Below are 25,475 nucleotides of genomic sequence, written 5' to 3'. Positions count from 1 at the left end.
CATTTTTGCCTATTAAGAACAGCTTTATAAAGAATGTGACCTGTGTTTACCGGATAAAAAAAAAAATTTATCCTTTCCACAAAAAGCGGCTTCCTTTTTATAAAACCATTAAAAGAGCCTTGGCAGTTCTATGTATAATTAACAGCTTAGCAGGATGAGAAGTAAGGGAGCAAAGTGCAACAAAATTCTGCTAAGGTCCGTTTACATTTTCTTAATGTAAGTACCCTCACATAATAATTGATCTCAATATATTATGATGCATCAAGAGTCCACATTCTGCCCCTCATTTACCAGCCTCTGGGAAATGGAGCACAAATGAAATGCAGGGGGAAATATCTTCAGGAAAGCATGTAATACCATGCACTAGGCATTAAGAGAGACTTTTGAAACTGAGTGAGATACAGAACGTCCCCAAATCCACCATGAATTTTAAAAGAATATGCTTTATGAAAGGTTCCCAGTAGCAGATCAAAGAGCTTCATATACAAATTTTGGAAAACAGATCTAAAATAATTTAAAATATGCTTTCATTTCTCAAAAGTGCAAGTAGAAAGAACTGCAACTCTGTTTGATTCCACAGATATCTTCAGAAGACCTGCTCTGGGCTCACAGCAATGTTGGGCACACTGGGAAGGTAAGCAGAACACAAACAAGAGACTGATGAATTTTATTTCTTTTTTTAGCTCCTACACAATTATGCCAATTGAATGCTTTTCTCTTGAAAGCAGAAAAAACAATCTAGCAGCTTTACTAGAGTTGCTGGTGGGAAGAATTAATATTAATACTCTTTCTAATAAATTTATCACACAATGGATAAAAGAAATGAGATCTTAAAAATCTAATAAGCAAGCTGTTGGGGAAACCTAATTTTTTAAAGATAAAGAAACTGAAGAAAATTAGATGAACTTTAAAGGGAAAAGTCGCTATTGGTATTGCCATGGGACAGAGGAAAATGCTAAACTACCAACAAAGGAGGGGGGAAAAAAGAAGCTCCCTAGGTTATACGAGCAGATAAAGGATAAAAGAATGAAATCTGTTTATGTTATTGTATTTTTTTCTCCTTCCATAGAAAGGAGAGTACAAAGATGTACACGGGAAGACCAGCTACCAAAAAATTCATAGAACAAAAACTCAGCTTCTAAATTGCAAATAGTAATAATAAAATATTATTACGGCTGTTTATTTCAAGGAACTGGGTACAGATTCAACCTTTATTTCAATAATTTTTATAAATAGAGAAAAGGAAAGTAAAATGTTTTAAATCAATTTTATTGACTTGACAAGACATTTAGAAGAATATACAGAAATATGCCATTTTTCCCATTAATTATTTTTATTTTATAAATTCAGAAACTGAGAGAGAAAAGCTATAAAAAGTTAGGAATCATAATACTTTCTATTTTACATCAGACATTCTCAAAGTCGTTTATAAGCACACACACACTCTCTCTTTTTTTTAAAAAAACTGCCACCCCATGATAAGGAAGGAGGCTAAAGGCAGCGCTCAGCGGTGTGCTCCAATCTGATGTCTCATACAGAAATACAGAAAGGGCTCTATTATGTACTGGGTGTTAATCAGACAAGTCCCCATAAATAAAGGGACAAAACTCAAATAAGAGTTTATAAGATTCTGTAGTTTTTTGATAATATTAAGGGAATTTGTTACTCAGATGGAGATGAGATCTCTAACAGAGATAAGTAGGGGGGAAATTATTAAGACAAAAAGGTAAAAGGTGGTGATAACTTAAAAGGCAAAACATTCTTGGCCTTAAACATGTATAAGAGCTTAATTAAGTTCGTTAACATTTTTTCCTAAGAATATGTCACAAGAACTGGGCAGAATTGTACTTCACAGAGAATAGACCTACAATATGGCAACACGACGTGGCAATTTGTTTTCTGCTTTGCTAAGAGTGACGATCAGACACTGCTCAGGGCCCTGGTGAATAGTGAAGTTGCTCTTCTGAGCAGTAATATTCCACGAAGGACCCCAACCACCCCTAGGAAAGGAACTGGCCGCCATCCCTGAGACACCTGGCAGTCTTCTGGGAGCAGTTTCCCTGCTCGGTAAAAGCGGGTGTGTGAACACTACCATAGCGATACCACACGGTACAAAAGCAACGTCAGTTCGTAGATGCTTTTAACAAATATGAGGAGCGCAACAAGAGCAGCAGCTTGCTTCTCGCTCGTTTGAGAAAAGAACCTTACAACAGGGAAGGAAGGGAGGCTGCTGGATGGACCGACGTTTCTTAAAACACGTGAAATGTTGCCTGAGGGGGAAAGACACCTTCGGGAAGGAGCTAAAAGGAAACCCACAATTTGGACTGCAGAGTTTTTTTCCGTCTATCTCTGGAATTCTGCCTCTGCGAGAGCGCGTCCCGGAGTTGTGCAAACCAACACGTCCAGCCTCGTGCGCGGCGCACCCCGGCTCGGTCGCCGGCAGGCGCGGGCTCGAGGGTGTCTGGGCCCCCGGCTTGGGGGGGTCCGCGCCTCGCCAGGGCGGCCCGAGCACGCACGTCAAGGAGTCTTAACCACCATGGACAGCTCACTGGCTTCCCAGAGCCAGCTCCACGCTGTTCACAGACTCCACAGGAGCCACCAGCGAGGTTGATTTTTATGCCCTGGAGAGATGCCCTGTGTTCCACGGTCTACACCCCCCGCGATCGCCAACTGCAAGGACTGGGCAGCTATATATAGACAGAGCGGGCTTCAAGAATTAATAACTGTCTCCTTGCCCTCACATCGGTCCTTTAAGGTGCCACCGGATTCTAAGAATCAGACGGAGAGATTTGGCGGAGAGAACTTTGTTCCACGTCCCTTCATTTCCTCTCCTCGCCCGCGCCGCCCCTCACCCCGCCTTGGCTTTGCCAATCGTGTTAAATGAAATAAAACAGACAGGCCCCGGGGCTCCAGCAGCGCGGAGCTGAACCCCAGCGCGGGAGGCGGACTCGGGGAGGGCGAGTCCCGGGGATCTGGGAGGAGGGCGACGGCCCTGCACACCCGCATGAAGACCCGGACCTACACCGGGAGAGGCAGGGGTGAGGGGACGGTACGTCTGCCCTATCCGTCTCTCCCCCATCCTCACTGGGAATTTATGGTCACCGTCTGCCAGGGGCTCATGCCAACTTTGAGTCACAGATTGACCAGGAGGGAGAAGGGAGGGAAGAGCCCTGCTCAAACGAAGTTCCCCTGCACCCTCCGACCTGGTCCTGAGGTCACATTGTTCCAGAAGCTCCCTTTCGCCTGCAGCCAGAAGCGGGGCCCTCCTGGGAGGAGGGAGCGGGCTGGGCCGACGATCCTGACAGTACTGGTTGTGAAATCACGCACGAAACCCAGAGGGATGTGGGGGGACCGCGAACGCCTCAATTCTACCTCTCCAACAAAACGGATTCTGTGCAGCAATCCCGAGTCCAGATTCTCGGAAAGGGAAGCCCAAGAACCTAGGGAACGTAGCTAGACCCGCCAAGGGGCTCTCAGGCCTCTGAACTTTCCGTCAAGCCTGAGATCCCCTGGAGCCAGCCCGTATCTTCCTCGGGGCTCGTATCCACAAGGGGCGACCCAAGTCTGTGATGGGAGGTGGGGGGCTGATAAGGATCGTCCAGTGGTCCTCATGCCTCTTGCAAGACCCTGGACTCCCGCCCTAAGAAACGCATGTCTCCCCTTCCCGCGTCGGGCGCAGGGCAGGAGACCCCAGAGAGAGCGCGCACAGCTTTCACGTTTGCTTTCCCGCTGCCGTATTTCCGACAAGAATCCCAGGAAGGGCAGGCAGGGCCCTGAGACACCGTAATCCCATGCTCAAAGAGAAAAAAGACACGACGTCGCGACGACGTGTGGAGGTCTAGATGCCTTTCTGCCTGAGGATGGACACCCTAGTCTGGGGGCTGCCTTGGGGAGAGACTTCGTTTTTGGCAGGGGTGGAGAATGGTGTTAGGAAGGTAAACTGCTTCCGAGGTCCCAGGGGCAATGCCTTCCACACATTGGGGCTCAAGCCTTAAAGAACGGATGATTCTCCTCACAGAAGAGCTGAGTCCCAGCCAGAAAGGCTGTGTGGCACCGCCCGAGATCTCAGTTTCAGATTGAGGGGTTGTCGTCTGAGCCAGGTGGGACTTGGAACTGTCCTTGTGGCCTCGCACAAGTCCAGAGCTGCCTACTTCAGGGAGCCAAGAACTCGGCCCAGCCAAGGGTATCCCGCCACCATCAGTCCAGGAGATCAGGACTTGAGAGCTACACATCCATTCTCTTTCTCTCTCTCTCTGTCTCTCTGTCTCTCTGTCTCTCTCTCACACACACACACATTCCATCACTAGCCAGGAGACTCCTCCTCAGAGGTGTTTTGATGGCCATGGGTTTGAGAGGTACACAAGTACTTGACCTTGGAGAACTGGTCCCTGGAGACCACATCTCCTAAAGACCTCATCTCACATTGGCTTGAGCCCTCAGGGGAAAACTGCCTGGATGCTGGGATTTCTGGTCCTGTTTGGGGAAAGCCGAACATTGCCCAGGAAGTAGGGAAGGATGAGGATGGTGAGACCCCTTTTTCCAATGAGAGAATGCCATCAGCCTGATGCATGTCTAGGCGCCTCTCCCTGAGGCTCTTCCTCCAGATGTCAGCAGCCAGTCTTCTTCCTGGAGAAGACAACCGCTGTTTGAGTTTTATCCTCATTTAACTACAAAGAGACTTAATAAGGAATCACACCCTTTCCTACCCCTGCTAGGGATTTAAAGGCATTACATCTTTTTTGCCACTTTGAGGTCAGCTGGCAACATTCTCCTCTCAAGTCTCAGTCTAGGCAAGTGATTTGAATGACGTTCTGATAGCATAAAATGATAACTTTCCTTGAGCTAATTATGCAAACTTCTCTATGTAAACAAAGAAACAGTTCAGAGAAGAGATGAGTTTAGTTGTTTGGTTTCATAGGATTTTAGAGATATAGCTTGGAGCTACAGATTGGCAAATGTTAATTCTGACTGCTTACTGGTAATAAGATAAGGGAATTTCTGAGCCCAGGTGCACTGTTTAAAGAGCTGTAGGTACTTTTTTGGCTTGTATGTTCATTTGTTTACTTGTTGTTTGGGCCGAGGGGGAAAAAAGGGAGAAAGAAGTTAAACATCAATGCTGGGGGGAGGGGGGTTGGTTCCCCCTAAATTGCAAGAGGAAAGATCCCTGGAGTTATACATCCACTGGCTATTTAAACATGAGTTTAACAGTAAAAGTGTACTTAAAAATTTAGAAACCTCCTTTTAAACTAGGATTTAATGCTGCCATTGGGGATGGGAAGATGGAAGTCTGAGGCTTGCTCACAGGCTAGGTATTTGTGTAGGTGTAGAGCTCACCCTGCAAAGCTGTCTTCACATGGAAATACTTCAGATTGAAGACAGGCCTTCAAAACTTCCTATTTGCTAAGGTGCGTTTATGTGATCGCAAGGCCTAAGCAAACCTTCAGCCTCTGGGCACTTGTTCTAGTCATAAGCCAAAAAATAGCCTGCTGGTGTGGAGTCACGTCATTTGCTAGTCCTGTGTCCTCAGCATTATCACAGAGGTTATTCAATTATATTGGGAACTAGATTATGATATCAGAAAATATCCTTTTCAGCAAGGCAAAAACTCAGGGTCCCGGGTATATATTGAGGAGAATGTCCACTTCAATAAACAGAGCACTTAGAAGAAGTACTTGCTTTCTAATAATTGCCGTTGGTGGGAACAGAAAGGCTCTCTACAGGAAGTTTTTAATTCATTTAAGACTTAATTTTACTTCTCTGAAGAACAAAAAAATAATTATTTCTGGAAGGGACTGTAGAGAAGACCTCCCTTCTTTGGCCAGAAGAGCAGAGAAGACTGTAAATCAAGGAAAAGGTGAAGTAATAAATTATGAGGAAACTTCGGTATTCCAAGCATATAAAGACTATTTATTTTTCCTGTGTCTATATTTTCTCTTTTTGTGGAGGAGAGGAAATTCTAAAAATATTTGATAGATGTTTTGCCATTAACACCAGAAAAGTGTGTAGGGGAAAAAGAAAGGAGGGAGGGAGGGGGGTCAATTTTGTTTAATTAGTAGAAAAAGCAACATAAATCACAACAGTCTGCCGATGCCAGTCTTTATAATATTCTGAGAGCATAATGAATTTATTTACAGCATAAGTGATTTAATATTTTCAATCTGATTTTTGTTTTAACCTTTTATTAGGAGTGTGTTGACTTTTAAAGTCTGGGTAGTTTGAAACTTGGCTAAGTACCTTTGGGTTTTTTATTGTGGAAGCAAATATTATCATTTTAGTGTTAAACAACCTGCAAGTATTAAATGGCTCATTTGTGATTTGCTTTTTTTACAGACATCCCCCTTCAAATCTAACGATTACATTAAGGCTCCTGCGGTCTTTTTGGAAAGAATTTGTTGTTAATCAGAAAGTGTTACAGGTTCAAAGGTTGACATTTCTGAGTGCTGATACTTGGTCTTTTCAGGCCATGCAAACAGGTTTCTAAATGTTAGAAATTCTTAAACGTTCAAGGGAAGTTGTGGAAATTCCCAGATTTTTTTTTTTTAATAGGAGGAAGCCAAGGGTTTTTTTTTTGTTTGTTTGTTTGTTTTAAGCATGGAGTTTAAAGTAATCAAATGAGGGAGATAGGAGCTTCTGAGAAGGGGCGACTCCCACCCAAACTAAACAACAGACGTAAACTGCTAGCTGACTAGCTGTAGTTAACGAGGGGGAAAGGGAGCCGAGCCGAGACGAGCGAGGGTCGGGGAGAGGGCGCTCTTTCACCCACCCTTGGTTAAAACCCGTGGAGCAGCAGCCCGAAAGCCAGGCTTGATAAAGGTCAGGCTCCCTTAACCATCTCAAATCTCTAAATCACACTAGCCTAGAGAGTTTTGAAACCTACCAGTAGGATTGTGTATCTAGAAGGCAAACATCCCTTGAACGCTCGCTTCCCCAGCCACCCGCGTTCATTTCAGAAAGATAGAGGAGCCGGCTGGGCGGGCGCTCACATCCGCTGCAATCCTTTCCTCGATGATACTGCCCAGTAATTCAGAGCAGTCTTTCTTCCCCGCCCAAGAAGTCCGGGAGGAACCCCCTGCTTTCCCTTCGCTTCTCCGAGGCAGAGCAGCGTCCAGCGATAGTTCCGCTGCCTCTGCGGGCTGAAGCGACACGGATAGAGTCACCTAGAAAATGTAACAGGGGTCTTGGGGGGTGGGGGGGCAGAGTAGGTTATGGGGAAAACCGGGTGGGTTAGACCCCTGTCGGTGGGCGAAAGGGCCGTGTGCGCTCCCCAGGAGTGTCGGTCCCCCTCGGCAGTTCAAAAGGGGGTCTCCAACATGTGCGCGGGTTTCTTGGACGGGCTCCAGATGTCCTCAGCTGTTCTGAGACAGCAAAAAATGCAATCTCGAACTGAGGTCTGAAACCGTTTTTACTCTTCTAAGCGAAGGATCTCCCCCTCCCTAGGCGATGCTCCCCACCCTGCTCGGCCCAGGAAAAGACCAGAGAGGGGGGGTTCCCATCTCTCTCCCTGACTCCCAGGCGGGCTTAGGGCTCCCTAAAGCCAAGGGCCAAAGGCCCGCGACCTCGCCGCCGACGATCCCGGGCGCCCGCGCTCTCGGCCCCGGCTCCTTGGCCTGGGTCTCCGCGCCCACGCGTCCGGCCGGGCGCGGCGGCTGCAGCTCGCCCGGGGCCGTGGCTGCCGGGGCGGCCCGCACGCCCTCGGGGACCTAGGCTCGCAGATCCGCAGCGCCGGGACCCGGCGGGAACGACCGGATCCGCCCACGCCCCCAGCCCGGGGACGCCGCGGCGCAGCCGAGGCCCCGGGGTGGGGCTCGGCGGAGCTCGGGGCAGCGCCGGGGGCGGCGGGAGGGGGCCGTTCCGCCGCTCGCGGTGCCTTCCCAGGCCGGGGCTCCCCTCCGCTCGCTGCTCCGGCCGCGCGGGGCCCGCTCCAGCCGCCCGTCGCCGCCCCCGCCCCCCGCGCGCCCGCGCCCTCGCTCGCCCCGCGCGCGTTCCTAGGGCGCCACCTCTTTGCGACTCGCTCACTTCTCCGGCAGGTTTGCCTGGGAGCGTGTGAACATTCCTCTGCTCGACTTTCAACTCGCCTCCAACCTGCGCCGTTCGGACAGCATGCCTCCCCGCCCGTGAAGCGGGGCAGCCGCTGCCCTGCCGCTCCGGCCGCCGCCGCCCCTCCGCGCCGCTATTAACCCGCCCTCGCCGCCACCTGGCCCTCCTGATCGACGACACACGCACTTGAAACTTGTTCTCAGGGTGTGTGGAATCAACTTTCCGGAAGCAACCAGCCCACCAGAGGAGGTAGACAGACAGCTATGTATATATATGTGGGCCTCGCTACAAGTGGCTGTGGAACAAGACGGCCTAGTTCCCAAAGCAGCTGACTTCAGAGGGGGAAACTTTCTTCTTTTTTAAGGAGGGAGTTAGCCTTGCTCCACGAACCCCGGAGAACTGCCTGCCGGCTAGATTAATTAGACATTGCTATGGGAGACGTGTAAATACGCTGCTCATCATTGATGCATCTATAAAACCATTTCATTTTTGGTTATTATTTCAGAGGAAGCGCCTCTGAGTTTTTCCCCCTTTTTGGTCCCTTTTTGCTTGTGTGGTTCGGGAAAAGCACAGTTGGAGTAGCTGGTTCTTAAATAAGTAAGTGCTGAGAGGCTCCGGGAAAAGTTTTTTTTTATTTTCTTTGCAACTTGGGAGATGCCCTTGATGTTGAAGAGGCTATCTGAAAAGCAGGCGAAAAGGGGGAGCAGGGTAGTGCGGGGAGATGGAGATTCCGGACTGACACTTCGGGCCCCTTTCCCCTCTGTTGCAGGTCCCGAGAGCGAGAGGATACGATGCTGCGGAGGCTGGTTCAGCAGTGGAGCGTCGCGGTGTTCCTGCTGAGCTACTCGGTGCCCTCCTGCGGGCGCTCGGTGGAGGAGCTCGGCCGCCGGCTGTAAGTGCCCGGTCCTCCCCGGGGCGCCGGGCGAGGGCTGGGGAGGCTAGTGGGAGAGGCCGCCAGGCTGGGGCGCTGCCGAGGGCTCGCAGCGGTTACTGATGCTTGTCGCCCGGGTTAGAGAGCGGAGAGATCCGGCTACCTGCGGGGGGCTGAGCCCGAGTCCTCAAACCAGGCGGGAGAACCGGTTAAACCTCAAGGGGAGATAGGCAGGAGACAAATTTTACGTGAGTTTCCGTAAGAGGGAGCGTTTTACAGAATCACCTCTAGGCAAAGATCCTCTGCGTCTAATGAAAAAGAAAAGGTTATTTTCAGGACCTGGGCAGGTTTTGAAACTCTGAGGATTACAAGAGACTCAAGTAACTCAGAGGAAGCTCACGGATCTAGGGGACCTATGTCTGTGTGAGCTAGTATGGTACTGAATGTGGGTGGCAGTTTGCGTGTGAGAAGCAAAAACCTTACATCTAATTTTATTATGAATGACATAATTTTAAGCATATAAAATGGACCACATTACATAATGAAGGCATATTATATAATAAAGTAGTAACAACTTTGCAATGGCTCGACTCCAACCTTAGTATTGATACAATTCAGGAACGCTAGAATGCCTGATTCCAAAATGAATATTAGGTGTGGAAACTTTTTTTTCCTTGGAATTATTGCTAACAGTTCTTTCATCTGGAGTCAAATATTTGCATTGTAGACTGAAAACTTGTATTTTGGCATTCTCATTTGGTCATTCTTTTAAGGATGACTGACTTTAAAATCATCATACGTCCACGCACACTAGAGAAATATCCCTATGTTGTATGACTGACAAGTTGGAAGAGTGGTAGACTAACTCTGTCTTAATAATCTGTTAGACCTGGTAGTTCATTAATGTGTGCACCATCTTTGGGTGATCTTTAAGCTGCAGACTCAGTGTTCAGGATGGGAAAACCATGAAGTTGGAGAAGCGAAAAGGATTTGCCTCTGAGGAGGAATTAAAGAGAACTTTTATACTAACAACAAAAGTAGCGATATCTAATATTTACAATCAAGTTCATGGTGCTTCCTTGTAAATTCTCAAGGGTATACAAAAAGGCAACTGTTTTATATGTGCCCTTGGTCTATTATTATTAGAGCAGAAAATCCTTAAATGAAATTACTTTAGACATGTCTGAACCTTGGCACCAAAATGAAAATCTATTATGAACCTCCTAAGGCAAATTGTGTAGAACATTGTGCTGAAGATAAAGCTGCATTGTATTCTTCAAATCAATGTTTTGCTGATGTATTTCTCAAAATTGTCTTCAGACTTTTTGCTCACTTTCAGACTTGTATTAAATTCAATTATTTAAAATCCATATATAAATATAGATGAAGACTGAATTTTTTAAAGCACACTTAAATACTGGCCAGGAAATACTGTCTTGGAACAGAGCCAATTTTTTCTTCAAAGTTGCTTAAGAAATACCTGTTTTCTCTTTTGAGAAACAGTAAATGGATCATGATTCAATCCACAGTTATGGCATAAAAATAGTGTTAAGTTGTCCTAAAGGCTATTTTGAACTCTTTCTTTGTTGCACCTTGCAAAATACACATCAGAAACCATTTAGCAGCCAGAGACCCTGTTATAGTTTTGTTTGTGGGTGAAATATATTATTATAGTTAAACACTTACACTCAGCAGACAGTTATAAAACTACCACAAAACATTCTCATAGTTAATGGCTAATAGATCATCACATTACTGCCATGGTTTTTCGTGGAAGCTGAAATCATCAGTAAATGAAGATGTTTCATCAAATTATTACAGCCAAATGGAGTTTAAAAAAACAAGTCATTATTTTTGCATTGCTGCCAAGTAACAGTGAATTTTGTGTGTTAGACAAAACATTAGTCTACTGTTACACTAAATCAGCCTAGTTTCTTGAAAGGGATTTTAATATACAATCAAACCATATTACTCCCCAATTACTTATCACACCAAGTATTAGAGAAACTGCTTTAAATGTTTTTCTAACTAGGGGCTAACTCTTAAGGGAGAGGAAACTACCATAAGAGTAAAATTTCCTGAGGCATGCAGAAGAGGCAATATGGATTGTGAATCTTTTGGACCTGTGATTCCAAAAGACTTTAACGAGACTAGAGCTTGAGTAAATTGGAGGTTGGAAAGTGAGGTCTATGGACAGTCTTGTCCAGATGAACATGGCTTTCGGCAGGTGGCAACCTTTGGGTTTAAGTTAGAGAGGGAACCCCAGCAGATTCAGAAACCTAAGACATCATTGGATGATTTGCTTGGGAGCCAGACTGGGTCTGTTCCACTTAATGAAAAGCATAACTTTTGACTGAGTCATTTGGGTTGGAAGGGACTCCTGGTGAGTCATCTTAACTCTAACACCCTAATCCTGACTCTTCCATGTACCACAGAACCTTTCTTCTCAAACCCAGACTCCTTCCTTAGGAGCCTAGCATCAGCACAAGCGTGCTGCTTCTTCCTGTGCTGGAAGAGGAATTTCCCTCACCCGTTTGTGCCCTGTGTTCCTTGATAGCTCCTTAGAAATTTAGTCTTCTCCCCTGAAAACTCCCTTGATAGTGATTATTCTGCAAAGCAGATGAGCTATATTTTGACTGAATTTAGAGTTATCTGTGTTAAGCATTTCCCCCACGTTTTTGCAGGGGTTTTTTTTTTTACAGTAATCAACTTGACCATGAGCATAACATACTTACTTTTCCATGTTGGAGCTTGGGTATGTAATAAATGCCACGTGAACCACTGTCCTATTAATGTTTACAGACATATAGAGTAACAGACTATTATCGAGGCCGTATTTATAACTTAAGTATTTCAGAATTATCTAAATTGAAAGCCTCCTTGGTTTGAATTTATTACTCATCACCTATGTATATCTAGTTTATCCATGCTAGTCATTTATCCTTGGATCAGTTCATGTCTTATATTGAAAATCAGTAGAACTCCAGGGACCTTATTCCTTATCGACCATATAGATGTATTCCTGATCCTCTAATCCAGTTGCCCAAACAGAAATTCATTCTTCACAATATTTTAAATGCAGAAGTCTTTGAACTATTAAATAAATTATATAACAGCATTTTAGATTGAGCATTTAAGAAAATCTTTGTTTTCTAATATATTAACAGTTACCCCTAAAAGGCAAAAAGAAGCTTTGTACCTCACAAGAAATGTCCTATTTTGAACTGGACAGAGTTGTGCCATATTATAGGCTTTGTATAAAATAGAAGGACCGAAAGATCACTCCATTTCCCATCCTGGAAAAGTGCAGGGTTTGAGTTAAGAAAGACCTGTGGTTCACAGGGGACAGGCTGACCAAGAGGACAGGCGTATATGCCAGTCAGAGGGGGCATGAGCAATGGCGACTTGATTAGAACAGACCAACCATTAATTTTTGGCTTCGAGTTAAGCTCGAATGGGCTGTATTATACATTTGGAGAGCAGTACAGATGGGGTGGACATCTGCCAGGAATTGAGAAAGAAATAAAAGCCCCAAATACTATAAATGATCACTGGTTACGAACTTCTTTTGAATGTGACATTTTGCTAAAAGATACTGATTAAACTGCAATACTTATGAAATATGCAATTATATCAGTCCTATTCTTTAAAAATGTTATTAGAGGATATAAATATAGTGTATCAAAGCCTCAAATTTGTAGATTCTTAAAAGTTTCCAGAATACTAACTATTGCCACAAAGTAAGTGAATTTTATCTAGTTACATGTGGCACCTTTAAAAAGGAAGACAGACTCTTTCGTGCCTCATTTAAACCAGGCTCCTTTTAAATTCCTTTGCATTAAGTCATGTCTTTTTTGAACCAGCTACATGGCTTAAAGTCAGTCCACACACTAAAATACTATAGGAAGCTGGCATTCTGGCTATAAGGTCCCCAGACATAAGGACTGTCTGTTCATGTCTTACTCTTCTTTGACTCACAGTATAATTAGACAATCTCTCATTCCCCCAGTGATAATCCAAACTCTGGAAATCCTAGTTCCTGATTTTGGTGATGAAAATGATCTTCTTGGGTCAATATGTTTGATCTTCAAGGAAATTGATAAATTGCTGTCTATTTGCCCATTGTCATGGTTCCCACTACAGGCTTTTCACTCTGTGCCCTTCTTGTTTCTTCAACATACCCTTCTGCTTTGGCAGGACAAAGGGTTGAGGAAGCTGAAAAGCTATCTTGGTTTTGGAATCAGAAGACCTGGTTCTTGGAGCCCTGGCTCTGCCTGTTCTGAACACATGGGCAAGGGCGAGTCATTTAATCTCTCTGAACTTCACCTTCCCCATCTGTAAAATGAGGATACTGCTATTTATTATTGCCATATTTCTCTGAGGAGTTAAAGAAGTTGTACTAACGAAGACATTAAGGGCCCCAGATACTGTTGTGTCAGGAAGGTAAGAATACATGTGAAGTACCGTCAGATACTTTTGAAAATGAACCACTTTGGACAGTTTTTTCAATGGTACAAATTGGAGTTAGGTGAGGCAGAGTTGAAGCAGGCATGATATGTCTGATTAATGCATGTGATCCTTAAATATGGTTGATAATATAACCACAGAATAATGAAACAATACACAGGTGGATATTTAAGCAAGAGTCAGGGTGCCATCTAAAAGGACTGATAGAGAATTATTCTTTTTCATTATATTTTCAGTAGAGTGTTGTTTAAATAGAAAAATCACCTCATATTTGTTCCTAGAGATTTTTAAGACAAAGAGAACAAGTAGAAAAGTTAATTTGTCAATTAAGTACTAAGGTGAATACCCTCTGAAATTCTAAATTTAAAAAAAAAATGACGCATAGAAGAAATAGAGTGATCTCACTTAAACACACAAAGAAACCCATTTTCAAGAGACCACCCACTACTTTACAGAAAAATACATGCTCTTTCTCTCTCTCTGACAGTTGGCATTCAGATGTAGGTTCTTGGTAGCGAGTAGTCTAAATGTTAAAATTCAGTCTGTTAGTCTCACGGTTCATAGACGAACTTCCCTGCTCACTTCAGCCTTCAGCCTCTGTTTGTACGCTGTTCTTTGAGATTCAGTATTATTATTTTCCTAAAGGGGAACAGTGTGTGGGTGGGAGGGGGTGTGTGTGTGGCTCCTGGGGCGAGGACTCGGGTAAAATCAGCCTCCTTTTTTATTTCCCAGGCTAGGACTTCTGGACTTATTTCCCCAACACAACTCTGAACAACATGAAAAGAAGCTCAGTGGTTTCTGTCCATTTCTGAGAATAACTGAATCATAATATTTTAAACTGAGAAGGGAGCACAGAAATCTCTGAATCTGACCCTTTCCTTTTAAACAGATGAGGCCCACAAGGCACAAGAATATTTGTATTCTCACCAAGGTCACGGGCCTGGTGAGAGAGAGGACTGGGACTCAGGGTGGAGCCTCCTAACGGCCCGCTCTTCCCTTCCTACTCTGGCCCCTTCCCTGCTCAGTGAGCTTGCTGCTCCTCCAGCTTGTGCCCTGTACCGGACCAACTAGAAAACTGAAGAGCTTTACGCATGTCTTTGTGGTTTCCACCAACAACTAAAATTTCATTGTTTTCTTCCCCTTCCTGCTGTTTTTCCCTTAAAGCAAAAGGGCTGTGTCTGAACATCAGCTGCTCCATGACAAGGGAAAGTCCATCCAAGATTTACGAAGACGGTTCTTCCTTCACCACCTGATCGCCGAAATCCACACAGCGGAAATCAGAGCTACCTCGGAGGTCTCCCCCAACTCCAAGCCTGCTCCCAACACCAAGAACCACCCCGTCCGATTTGGGTCTGACGATGAGGGCAGATACCTCACTCAGGAAACCAACAAGCTGGAGCCGTACAAAGAGCAGCCCCTGAAGACGCCGGGCAAGAAGAAGAAAGGCAAGCCTGGGAAGCGCAAGGAGCAGGAGAAGAAGAAACGGCGAACTCGGTCGGCCTGGCTGAACTCCGAAGTGGCTGAGAGTGGGCTGGATGGGGACCACCTGTCTGACTTCTCCACGACGTCGCCGGAGCTCTATTTACGGTAACTGGCTTCTCTGGCCCGAGAGCCCTTGGTTGGTGCTCAGCTGGGGTGTGTGGCCTCCCTTCTCCTTGGCTTGGAGAAACCCAGCGTGTTCTCCCTTTCTGTACCTCTATGAGTCGCTCCACAATTTAAAAGCTTACAAAACCAGGAGAACCCAGAATATTGTCTGCCTTAAAGCAGTGTCCTACCCTCTACCCCCAACACACAGACACACAGACACACACAGGTTTTGTAAGCCATTTCTCTTTCTCCACTATCACACCCCCCAACACCAATCCTCTAGTACTCTACGAAATAATTTCATTTCTTATTCGAGTTTCAGACGCTAGTGACCACCTTCAACATTTGCTAGAGAAGTGCATTTATTCCCCCACAGACACACCTTGGCAAACTTTCTTGCTTGTTTTTCATTCCTTGCTTTTCTTTCACTTCTTGGGAGAACACAGAAGTCTTTGATATGCTCTACAAACACTACAGAACAATATCTTAACATAAACAACTCTGAGCCATTCGCATTTTTTATTTAATTAAATTTATTTAATTAAATTTTAAAGTTATTTTCATTTAAATGAAATAAATTTTTTTAAACACACATTTTAAATTTATTTGATTAAATTTAACTGTGGTTTCTACCAGCTCGTGCAAAAAAAAAAATCATGGTTTCTGAAAATTTTTAACTACTGCCTTGGGAAGAATGTAAGTTTTTCTCACGTATCTATTTGTCCACTGGCAAGTTGAAATAATTTTTCTCGGGTATTGCCGTGGGGATAGTAAAACTTCACATCTGTGTGGCTTGGTTATCCTTACCTCACTGATGCAGGTAATAATGACACTCACAGACTTTGGTGGCTAATACCTTAGGTTCCCTTCTTGAGTCTGAACTTCTGAAAGGTCACAACCTTGGACAAATTACTTGGTCTTTCTTAGACTCATTTTCCAATTCTGTGAAATGAAGATAAGAATTGTACCAACCTCACTGGATTGGGTGAAGACTAAATGAGATTACATGGGTTAAATGCCTGTCACATGGTAAACAGTAAATTGCAGCTTGTCATTTTAGCGCTTTTAGATCTCATTCTGGTTGTACCACCTACCTATCTATCTATCTATTTATCTATCTGTCTGTCTGGGTGTGTGTGTTTCTGTGAGGCAAAAAAAAAGGGGCAAATATTAATCTCATTTTATAAAATCGAAAACCAAGGCCTTCCACAGTTAAAGGGCCTGAGCAGACCTGGGACCTGGGATAGGCAGTCCTCAGAACTCGATTTATTTTCTCATTTCCTGACACTTAGGCCAGCGCTATGTTAGTGCTGCCTCCTGATCCATGCGTTTCCACTGATAGGATCTTTTTTGTTTTTGACTTTTCAGTACAGCCCTTCTGGGGTTTGAAAAAAGGAGGAAAACAACACAAGAATGTGTCATATGCAGCTAAGGATCTCATTAGTTAAAGAGTCTCCTGTTACTTCTCTAGTCCTTTCTCCTGACTAGTAGAGATAGGATTACAGAGTGATGTTTCAAAGGGGAGTTTGAACCTATTTGCCATCACTTCTCTTTGAGTTAAGTTGACAAAACCCATCCTTAAATAGCATATAAGATGATAATTGTATTGGATAAGTAATGCAGCTTCAAAAATCAATGAACGGTGGCACTAGAGGAATCTTTAACACAGTGAATGACCTATTCTGCAAATATCTAATGGATCTATAATAGGTAACAAACTCTATAAATCTTGGCTCAATGCACATATTCAGTGTATTTTCACATAAGGTTCTAACTGTACATATTTATAACTAATGCCAGAACCTATTTTTAATCTATCTTACTGTATGTATATTTATATGTTATAATGATATATACAAGTTATAAAGTTATATATATATAAGTTATAAAAACAGAAGTATAAATACATTTTTATGAATTTTACTCATTGAAAATTTGCACTGCTCTTAAGTGTCTGAAGAATTGATGAAAATCAGTACTTGTCAATTCTTATCCCAAAGCTATCCCTGAGTTAAAATAGATCTAGTGAAATTAAGCAGTGGCCTAATCAAATCCAGACTTAGGACTGAAAGAAAGAGAACGTTTCTACTTCTCCTTTCTGTTCCCTCATTGTGAGGGACGTTCATGGAAAGCACTGTTTGTTCGGCAGCCAGATGTTGGCACTCTCCCAATACAACCCAACAGAGGTGCATGCAGGAGTGGGGAAATTCAGGGGTGTGTTGATGAGAACATATGGGGCCATGCAAATTTTGTAGTCCAAATAGAATCTTTTCAGAATAACTATTTTAAAGTTTTATAAGTAACCAGCCTCTTATTAACGTCCTCTTTTTAGTCCCTTTGCGTTATTATATGATGATCAGAGAGGTCTGATGATATAGCAAGCATGAACTTGATTATTTCCTAAAAGAAACTACTGAGCTAAAACTATCTGGCTTCTCTCACATGAACTATTCAGTGGGAAATATACAGCTTTAAATTTTGGAAATTACATTTTGGAATTTTTGATGTTGCAAATGAGATGTCCAGATATAGTAGGATTCATTTAATTGAGACCATATATTTTGCCTTGGTAAATATTGATTTAGAACTAATATAAAAGCTTTTTGGTATTCAAAACAGCTAGGACGCTACAGCATTGTCATCCACACATGTATAATAAACATACACATACTTTTAGGTTGTTATATGTTTTACTTGGCTATTCCAATACATGCCTTTGTTAAAGGGAAATCAGAAGGAACGATAAAAAGCAAACTGGCTGGGCAGGGTGAAATATAATTAATAGATCTTTTCCTTGGTCCTTTAATTTAGTCCTTTTTTCTCTTTCCTTCTGAGGAAATAATTGTTCAAAAGACTATTCACTCCCTCCTTCTTGTGTTATTCTTAAATTCAATTCACTAAATACCATTTAGTACAGACTTATTTTAAAATCGGTGGAGTACACATATTACTGAGTTTTACAATTATCTTTTGGGTTTTATTCTCACATCCATCCATATCCGCTCACCATTTAAAATTTTCATCTTAAATTCTTCTGTTCTCTGCAATTAGAAACTATTTTACCATTCCAACCAAAACTATTGGTGGAGTGGTCAATTCTTTAAGACATTAAAACATCCTAAATGCTCAACTTGCTTTTCTTTCTTCAAGCTGCACATAAAGTTCCTAAATTGCCTAGAGTTTGTTCTTTTGTAGGTCTCACACCCATACAGGTTGCCGTGTAAAACTCTGCCCACAACTCTGACTGTTAATGCAATGACACAGCCAATCGAATTCCATCCTATAGTTGTTTCCTTAGAAACCAATACATATTCACTGAAATAGACTGTACAAAGAGAAAAGAAAAAGAAAGAGAAGCAGAGTAAATGTTCCTAGCCCGTCTTAAAATACTGTCGTTACAGTGTTTAGACGGGTTAGAAAAAGTGTCGATCCCAAGTGGTAACTTATTCTGAGCAATAAAACGAACACGTTGATATGAAACACTGCTATTTTATACATTTAAATCAGTTGACTCTTATTCTCCAATTTAAGATAGGCTTTCCCAATTTCTAATGCAAGATCATTCAAAAAACCAGCAGTGAGAAAAAAACCAATTCGATCTTAGTTTTGGCCTCAAAGACTACAATCTAATAAGAGTTTCATTCGTTAGTGTTTAAAGACAGCTAAAGAAATGACAGATATCAATTCATCAACCAAACATACTTTGTTTAATTATGCATCCTTCCAACATTTACCCAAAATCACACACTTTTCCCTCACAACAGGCCATTATCTTAGAGATTGGCCAAATGAGAACCTGAAGAGAATAAGCAACCTGGATCACCTATGTCGGGCATCACTGGGGAATAAACTCCTAAGTAAAGTGTCCTTGATGATGGATTGCACAACCCAGCCTTACTTCCAAATTCTCCAATTTGTTCCTTCTCTTCTCAAACTTGCCAATTGGCAGCTTCGGAAAGTTCTCACGGGGTCTTCTTTTTCTGACAGAATATAATTAGAAATGTAGGCCCTTTCTCTCTCTGCACCTCACTGATCATTTAATCAGATTAAAGACTCTGCCTCTAGCAGAAGTTCTGGAAAGTCAGGTGGATTCCCACAGGCACCTCCCATAGGATATATTTACAAGAAGTCCTCTGAATCTCTTTCCACTGTGATTCGATGTTCCTTAATTTATATCCTTTATGTCTCTTCATTTGTAAGGACGTATTCATTTGTAATTAACGTATTTTCTCTTCTTCTTTCCTTCTCTTCTCTTTGCAGGAGGCATTGAAATTTTCAGCAGAGACCTTCTGAGGACATATTGCAGAATTCTGTAATACTGAACATATGGAAATTATTAGAAATATTTATTATCTGTAAATACTGTAAATGCATTGAAATAAAACTGTCTCCCCCATTGCGCTATGAAACTGCACATTGGTCATTGTGAATAGTTTTTTTTTTTGCTAAAGGCTAATCCAATTATTATTATCACATTTACCATAATTTATTTTGTCAACTGATGTATTTATTTTGTAAATGTATCTTGGTGCTGCTGAATTTCTATATTTTTTGTAACATAATGCACTTTAGATATACATATCAAGTATGTTGATAAATGACACAATAAAGTGTCTCTATTTTGTGGTTGATTTTAATGAATGCCTAAATATAATTATCCAAACTGATTTTCCTCTGTGCATGTAAAAATAGCAGTATTTTAAATTTGTAAAGAATGTCTAATAAAATATAATCTAAATTACATCAGGACTCAGATGGTGAATTATATATATCCTGTAAGATTTCTGGTAGAAGGAACATGATGTAATTTTTTAAACTATATTTGAATATGGTCGTAAGTTTAATATGTTTATATTGGTACATATTTCAACATTTTCACATTAGCTTTTAGTTTAAAACCACTTAAAATGTATTTTGTCTAATATTAAAGTTTAATAGAATGGCAGAACTACCTAGATATCACTTTATCAAGTATGTCCAATTTGAGGTGAAGATGGGAGAAAGCAGGAAAAAAGCAGATGGAAGTCAAGAGAAAAGAGTAAAGAAACTTTGTCCAGAGAGTCAGTCAGAGCTGGAAAAAAGGGAGAGAGGTCGATCAGGAACTTTAAGGCCAGGGGTAATTTTAACCAATGCAAAGTTTAATTGGAGAGAGCTTTCTCTTACTTGCAACAATAATAAACATAAAAGAGCTACTTGAGAATTCCAGCTGTTAACGTTTCCTACCAGAGAAAGGAGAAAGATTCAGGTTTGGGAGATATGTGACAACTCAAAAAGACTTCACAGGTGAAGAGTGCTTTTCTGTGATATCACAGTTCCACAGTTCCAGGGACTATGGTTGCAAACAGCCTGGGTGTAATGCCATATGGAATTCCAAAATGGAACGTTCTCTTTCCATTTTGAGTATCATCCTAGTTATTTCTACCTCTGTGTTCAAATGAAAACAAAAACATCTTTCCTTCTACAGAATTTTTGTGTTTAACTCTCTGCAGCTTAGAACACATCAGTAAAAACACAACACAATGAAACAAAAAGTCTATGAATCAAGTAAGCACACATTTGGGAAGTATTCTCTTTATGCCCAATACCCCGTTACATAATTTTTAGATGTTTGGAGGATGCACAAGAAGTAAAATGTGATAACTGCCCTCAGAACTCTCTTGTTCCAGTTTATACATACATATACGTGAAACGACTAAATGCTCTATTCAGGAAACTATGAAATGATCCAAAATTCTATGAACATCTAAAAAGAGGGGGGAAAAACACATAGGGAGAGATTAGTCTGAGCTGCATGTGAGTAGAATAATGTTTCTAGGAGGAACATTCTAAGATTGAACTTATTCGTATTTTCACTTGTGTCCCAAAGCCTTGAAAACAGGATCCATCTTACTATTTTTTGTTAAGAATTTTGAACCTATGTTAGTAAGCAAATATGAGAATTTATGCTTAGCTTCACTTATGAATTTGTAAGAGATGATTTTTACACCTAAGAAACATTCAAAAATTTAGGACCAATGCACTAAACCTGTATAAAGCAAGTGATTTGAGTGTCTTAAAAACAGATACAGCCACATTTTGCAAAATTGCATCTAAAACTCTTTGCCTTAAGATTGCACCCAATCTTGAAAAGTTATTCAGATGGAAAATATGTTTCTTAAACACTAACTTGGTAAATACTTGAACATCAGGGCAAGGAAGCATCAGATTCAAGTCATCTTTAAGTTTTTTTTTCACGAGTACTTCGTTCCTGAAAAGAATAGGAGGAGAGGATTTATAGTTATCTATTCATACCCGAGCATTATTAATGCAATTATTGCATGTGGCATGCCTTGCGTCTTCCTGGTCTGGGTTATCGGAAGTCAAATCATAGGACAAAGGATGGAGTGCGAAAATGAAGGAAACAAAAAACCTTCAGAAAATATGATCTTTTATGACATAGTCATTTTCTATGAAACAAAAGCTGAAATACATAATTTAAGATGTGTTTAAATGTAAACACACTCTTAGCAAATTTCAGTCTAAATGAATATAGTTCATCTTTGACTTAATATTTATAAAGCAATAACAATTTAAATAAAGGCAACTTGGACTAAGAATTCTGGAATTAAGAAAATAAAACCTAATTTGCTAACTTGCCATTACCTTTCTCAGATTTTCTTCAGACAGAAATTTGATATTTAATTAGACACATAACATATATTTATGGGCATTGCCGAGTCCCACTCCAGGACAAGTAGTGCTCTTTAAGTGTGAAGACCCTATTCCTTTCCTCTGTAGCCACCGTTGTAACGCATTGTGCTCATAACGCAACTAACATAGTCAGAGCTACGTTAAGTTATGAACCAAGATCAGTGTTGACATTATTGGTCTTGAAAATATTTAAAGTCAATATTGGTATCTCCCTTCCTTGTTACAAAATTAGTTTGGAATGCAGGCAACAACAGAGAAATATGGAGAAACTGAAGCTTTTCTTGGGATAAAGCATAATTATACACTTTGATGGTTAAGAATTCAGTTTTAATTTTCCATTACCTATTCTGAGAGCTAGTTGAGCAAAGCAGCTATTTAACTTTCTGTATGTACCATCCAAGGACAAAAGTCAATCTTTTTAAAATTCAACAAGCTCTTTCTAATACACTATGTAATAAACCCAACAAGAAGAACAAAGTCAAGAATTACTTCAGTCATACTTATAGTCAATTTATTAGATAAATACTAAAATATTGTTTAACAGATGCCCACAAGTGCTTAAAGAATACAGGTTAATGCCTTCTGCAAGAAATTCTGAAATGCTTACACCATCACAGGGTATTAAATTTAGAGTGATCTAGAGTTTAATTCTAGAGTATCTCATAGTTTAACTGCTATCTTTTCCTTTGGTCACAAAGTCCATGGAAAAATAGAACCAGCTGTGGACTGAATAATATGCTGAAGTTGAGAGGGTTCATCTTCTGTAAACAGTGTGAGCTTTCATTGAGAGTTCTAAGAGCTCCCAGCAGAGCCATCATTCCTTCTTCAAATAACAGTTAGAGGACATTCCAAATACAAATGTTTGTCTTTTCCCTTTATTTAATAACCTAGAAGGTGCTAAGAACAAGACTATTATCAAAGATTCTATTATATAGTGAGCAAAACACTTCCATATGGTAAGTTACTCTTTTGGACTCCATTAAACACTTCAGAGGAGATTAAACATTAGTACCTATTAAGATTCCAAAGACTAAAGGTATTACATCAACAGATCATATTATCGTGGGTCCTGGAGTTAACTCCTTAAGAGAAGTACTGTTCCTTCCAAGTTGCCAACATTACTTCCCTAATTATTTTGTGAACTTCTTAGGGGCAGGAACTTTGTCTTATTCAATAGGTACCATCCAACACTAGATAGCATTAGTACATAGCAGGTGCTTGATAAACATGCATTGAACAGAACTGAAAAGTTCTTTCAGTTTCTGGGTAAATCAACCGAAAAGCAGACTTAAGCAAAAAGTCTGCTGGAAGTAGGAGATGGATCCGGTCTGAGTTTTGAGTACTGCAGACTCCCGTGTCATGCTATTATCTCCTTCCAATAACAAGAAACTTAAAGAGGAACTGTCCCAAGGTATCAACTGTTCACCAGCATCCTTTGTTTCTCAGCCTCTGGTTTCAGAGGAACTTTTCCAACCCCATAGGTATAAGAAGCAAGGGTTTGTGTTGAGTATACAGCAACCTCACAGAGGAAGGGAGAATTTAAAATATCAGGTTTTCTTCCTATGAATACACTGCACAGAAGTTACCCACAGGGCCCAGTTGTGCAAAAGAGGCACACTGCTATTTTGTCAGAAGATTAATGTACACAGTTCCCAACCAGAGCGACCGAACATCAGGATGAGAACATTCACATCTCTATGTAAGTTTCCAACATGCTTGTGTTCACAAGTGCAATGTTTTCAAACTGCATTTTAATTAAACTTCTAAACATCTTCCAGAGAATTTCCTCACATTTTTCTCGAAACTGGAAGACATTTACAAATTGGAATAAATATGAAATGTGTCACCCCTGAAAAATGGCTTCTTTTAATGAAGACTCCTTTTTCTTGCCAAATCTACATTGCTTTGGGGTCTGAAAAGCAAAATCATTCATCAATCTCCCGTTTGAGGCAGGTAATTGATGGTCACTGCTCACTGGGTTGTTGTAGAAAAGCTGCTGGGAAGTGGCTCTGTTGAATTCCATGTTCTACAAAATAAACGCAGAACAATAACAAATCGTGCCACTTTGGATATAGTAACCCCATGTTCACATTACTCTTTCATTCATCGTGAGTTTTAGCAGAACCCTTGAGTCAATGTAGCATACAAAACAGTATATTCAAGAGTTCTGTCATGGCTATCTATAGGTGAAAGTAGCTAGCAAGCAGGTATGTTTTCTTAGGAGAGTTTTTTTCTCTTCAGATGACACAGCAAGAGATTCTTTTTCTTTTTTTTAAAGATTGGCACCTGAGCTAGCATCTGTCGTCAATCTGCTTTTTCTCCTTCTCCTTCCTCTTCTCCCCAAAGCCCCCTAGCACATAGTTGTATATTCTAGTTTTGGGTCCTTCTGGCTCTGCTATGTGGGACGCCGCCTCAGCATGGCCTGATGAGCGATACTAGGTCCACACCCAGGATCCAAACTGGCAAAACCCTCAGCTGGCGAAGCGGAGCTCGCAAAGTAGAGTAACATACTCAACTTAACCACTAGGCCACGGGGCCGGGCCCTCAGCGAGAGATTCTTAATTGCCTTCTTCCTCAAGAATTGGAAATTTTATTCCATAATAACATTTTATAACATCATAGCAACTAGTATGTCAGAAAGAATAAGTTAGCATAACACCAAGCCAACGTATACTAGAGCTTTTATTGTTTTCTATGAGCTTATTATGCACACTGCACTAACCTAATTTACAATCTATCTCATTTCATCCTTCCAAGCATCCCATGGGGTAGATATTATTTGTCTCCATTTTAGAGATGATGCAGCTTTGGCTTGGGCAGATTAGACAGCTTGCCCCAGATCACACAGCTGCTCACATAGCCGAGACATGACTCAAAGCGGTCCTCCTCTGCCTCCCGAGTCTGTACTCGGTGTGCCATAGCTACAACGGCAGCAGTAAAGCTTGGTTCAGAATAAACATCTTTTAGACAACACTATTTTTGTCTCGCTTTCAGCGAATTCAGTGAAATCATAGGTCTGAGACAATCCTATTTTGCTCTACTCTCTCCTCTCCTCTGAGGGCCTTATTTTGCCAGCTTCTGTCCTTCGTAGCATCTTCTAAGGCTGAGTACAGCTTTATACTCCACAAAGCTCATTAAAGTGTGCCCTCTCTCTTTCAGACTGACACGCACGTGCGTGCGCCCACACAAACATACACACACGGTGGAGAAGCCCAGGTGTTTGCACAGTCCCATGAATAAGCAGCTGTTCCTTTAAAAGGAGGGCGGCGGTGGAGGGCGAGGGAGCGCTGGCTGGCAGGCGGGTGTGTAAACGTATACAGAGAGCCACTTTCTGTAAGAAGGCTAAAACATATTTAAAATGGGACCACCTCAGAGATGAAATCTTTCCCCTCCTGTTACCTCTCAACCTGCTCCAAAACTCCAAGATTCAGTTTTTCCAATTCTCCCTCTCCTTTCCCCACTTCCCTGGAGAATGCTGATTTTCTCTGTGAACACTTGGCACACTGCAGAGCCGTTTGACTCCTTCATTTAGCAGTCAGAAATAATTTCAGCAGTTAATTATTTCCCCAGCTAACAGATGTGTGTGCCCACTCTGCGTGCTCCTCCACACACTGCCCACACAGGGTGAACAATGAGCGTGCCATCATCGCTGCTTTTCTACAGGTTTCATCTCAGGGTTGGCTTTGGGTTACTTATTTGTTTGTTTTTAAATTAAGTGGAAAAGAAGAAGGAAAAGGTTTCCATTGGGATCAACTTGATTTCGGGAAGAAAAATGCCGTTCATTACCAGAGAGAAGAAGCCAGACCTGAGTTTAGTTTCAGCT

At 41.9% G+C, this 25,475-nt stretch overlaps 1 protein-coding gene across 2 annotated transcripts; it reads left to right on the top strand.

Moving 5' to 3' along the window:
• The first annotated feature begins 6,875 nt into the window (after nt 1-6,875).
• Nucleotides 6,876-19,705, top strand: PTHLH (parathyroid hormone like hormone). Of its 2 annotated transcripts, XM_008515866.2 has the most exons (5): nt 6,876-7,166; nt 8,028-8,286; nt 8,807-8,929; nt 14,540-14,962; nt 19,223-19,705. In XM_008515866.2, exons 3-5 carry the CDS (start codon nt 8,829-8,831, stop codon nt 19,230-19,232), a joined length of 534 nt encoding a protein of 177 aa, XP_008514088.1. In that variant the 5' UTR covers nt 6,876-7,166; nt 8,028-8,286; nt 8,807-8,828; the 3' UTR covers nt 19,233-19,705. The 2 variants fall into 2 exon arrangements, with proteins under 2 accessions (XP_008514088.1, XP_008514087.1); XM_008515865.2 differs by lacking the exon at nt 6,876-7,166 and having other exon boundaries at nt 8,015-8,634.
• The last annotated feature ends 5,770 nt before the right edge of the window (nt 19,706-25,475 follow it).

The sequence above is a fragment of the Equus przewalskii genome, chromosome 5 (genome assembly GCF_037783145.1).
Source record: "Equus przewalskii isolate Varuska chromosome 5, EquPr2, whole genome shotgun sequence".
Taxonomy (NCBI): Eukaryota; Metazoa; Chordata; class Mammalia; order Perissodactyla; family Equidae; genus Equus; species Equus przewalskii.
The sequence above is the reverse complement of the archived record's forward strand: the minus strand, read 5'-3'. Positions and strand labels throughout refer to the sequence as shown.

Excerpts from the sequence above, each read along its gene's own strand:
- PTHLH (XM_008515866.2), top strand. The coding sequence starts at position 8,829 with ATGCTGCGGAGGCTGGTTCAGCAGTGGAGCGTCGCGGTGTTCCTGCTG. Across the intron at positions 8,930-14,539 it reads GAGGAGCTCGGCCGCCGGCT|CAAAAGGGCTGTGTCTGAAC; the intron begins GTAAGTGCCCGG and ends TTTCCCTTAAAG.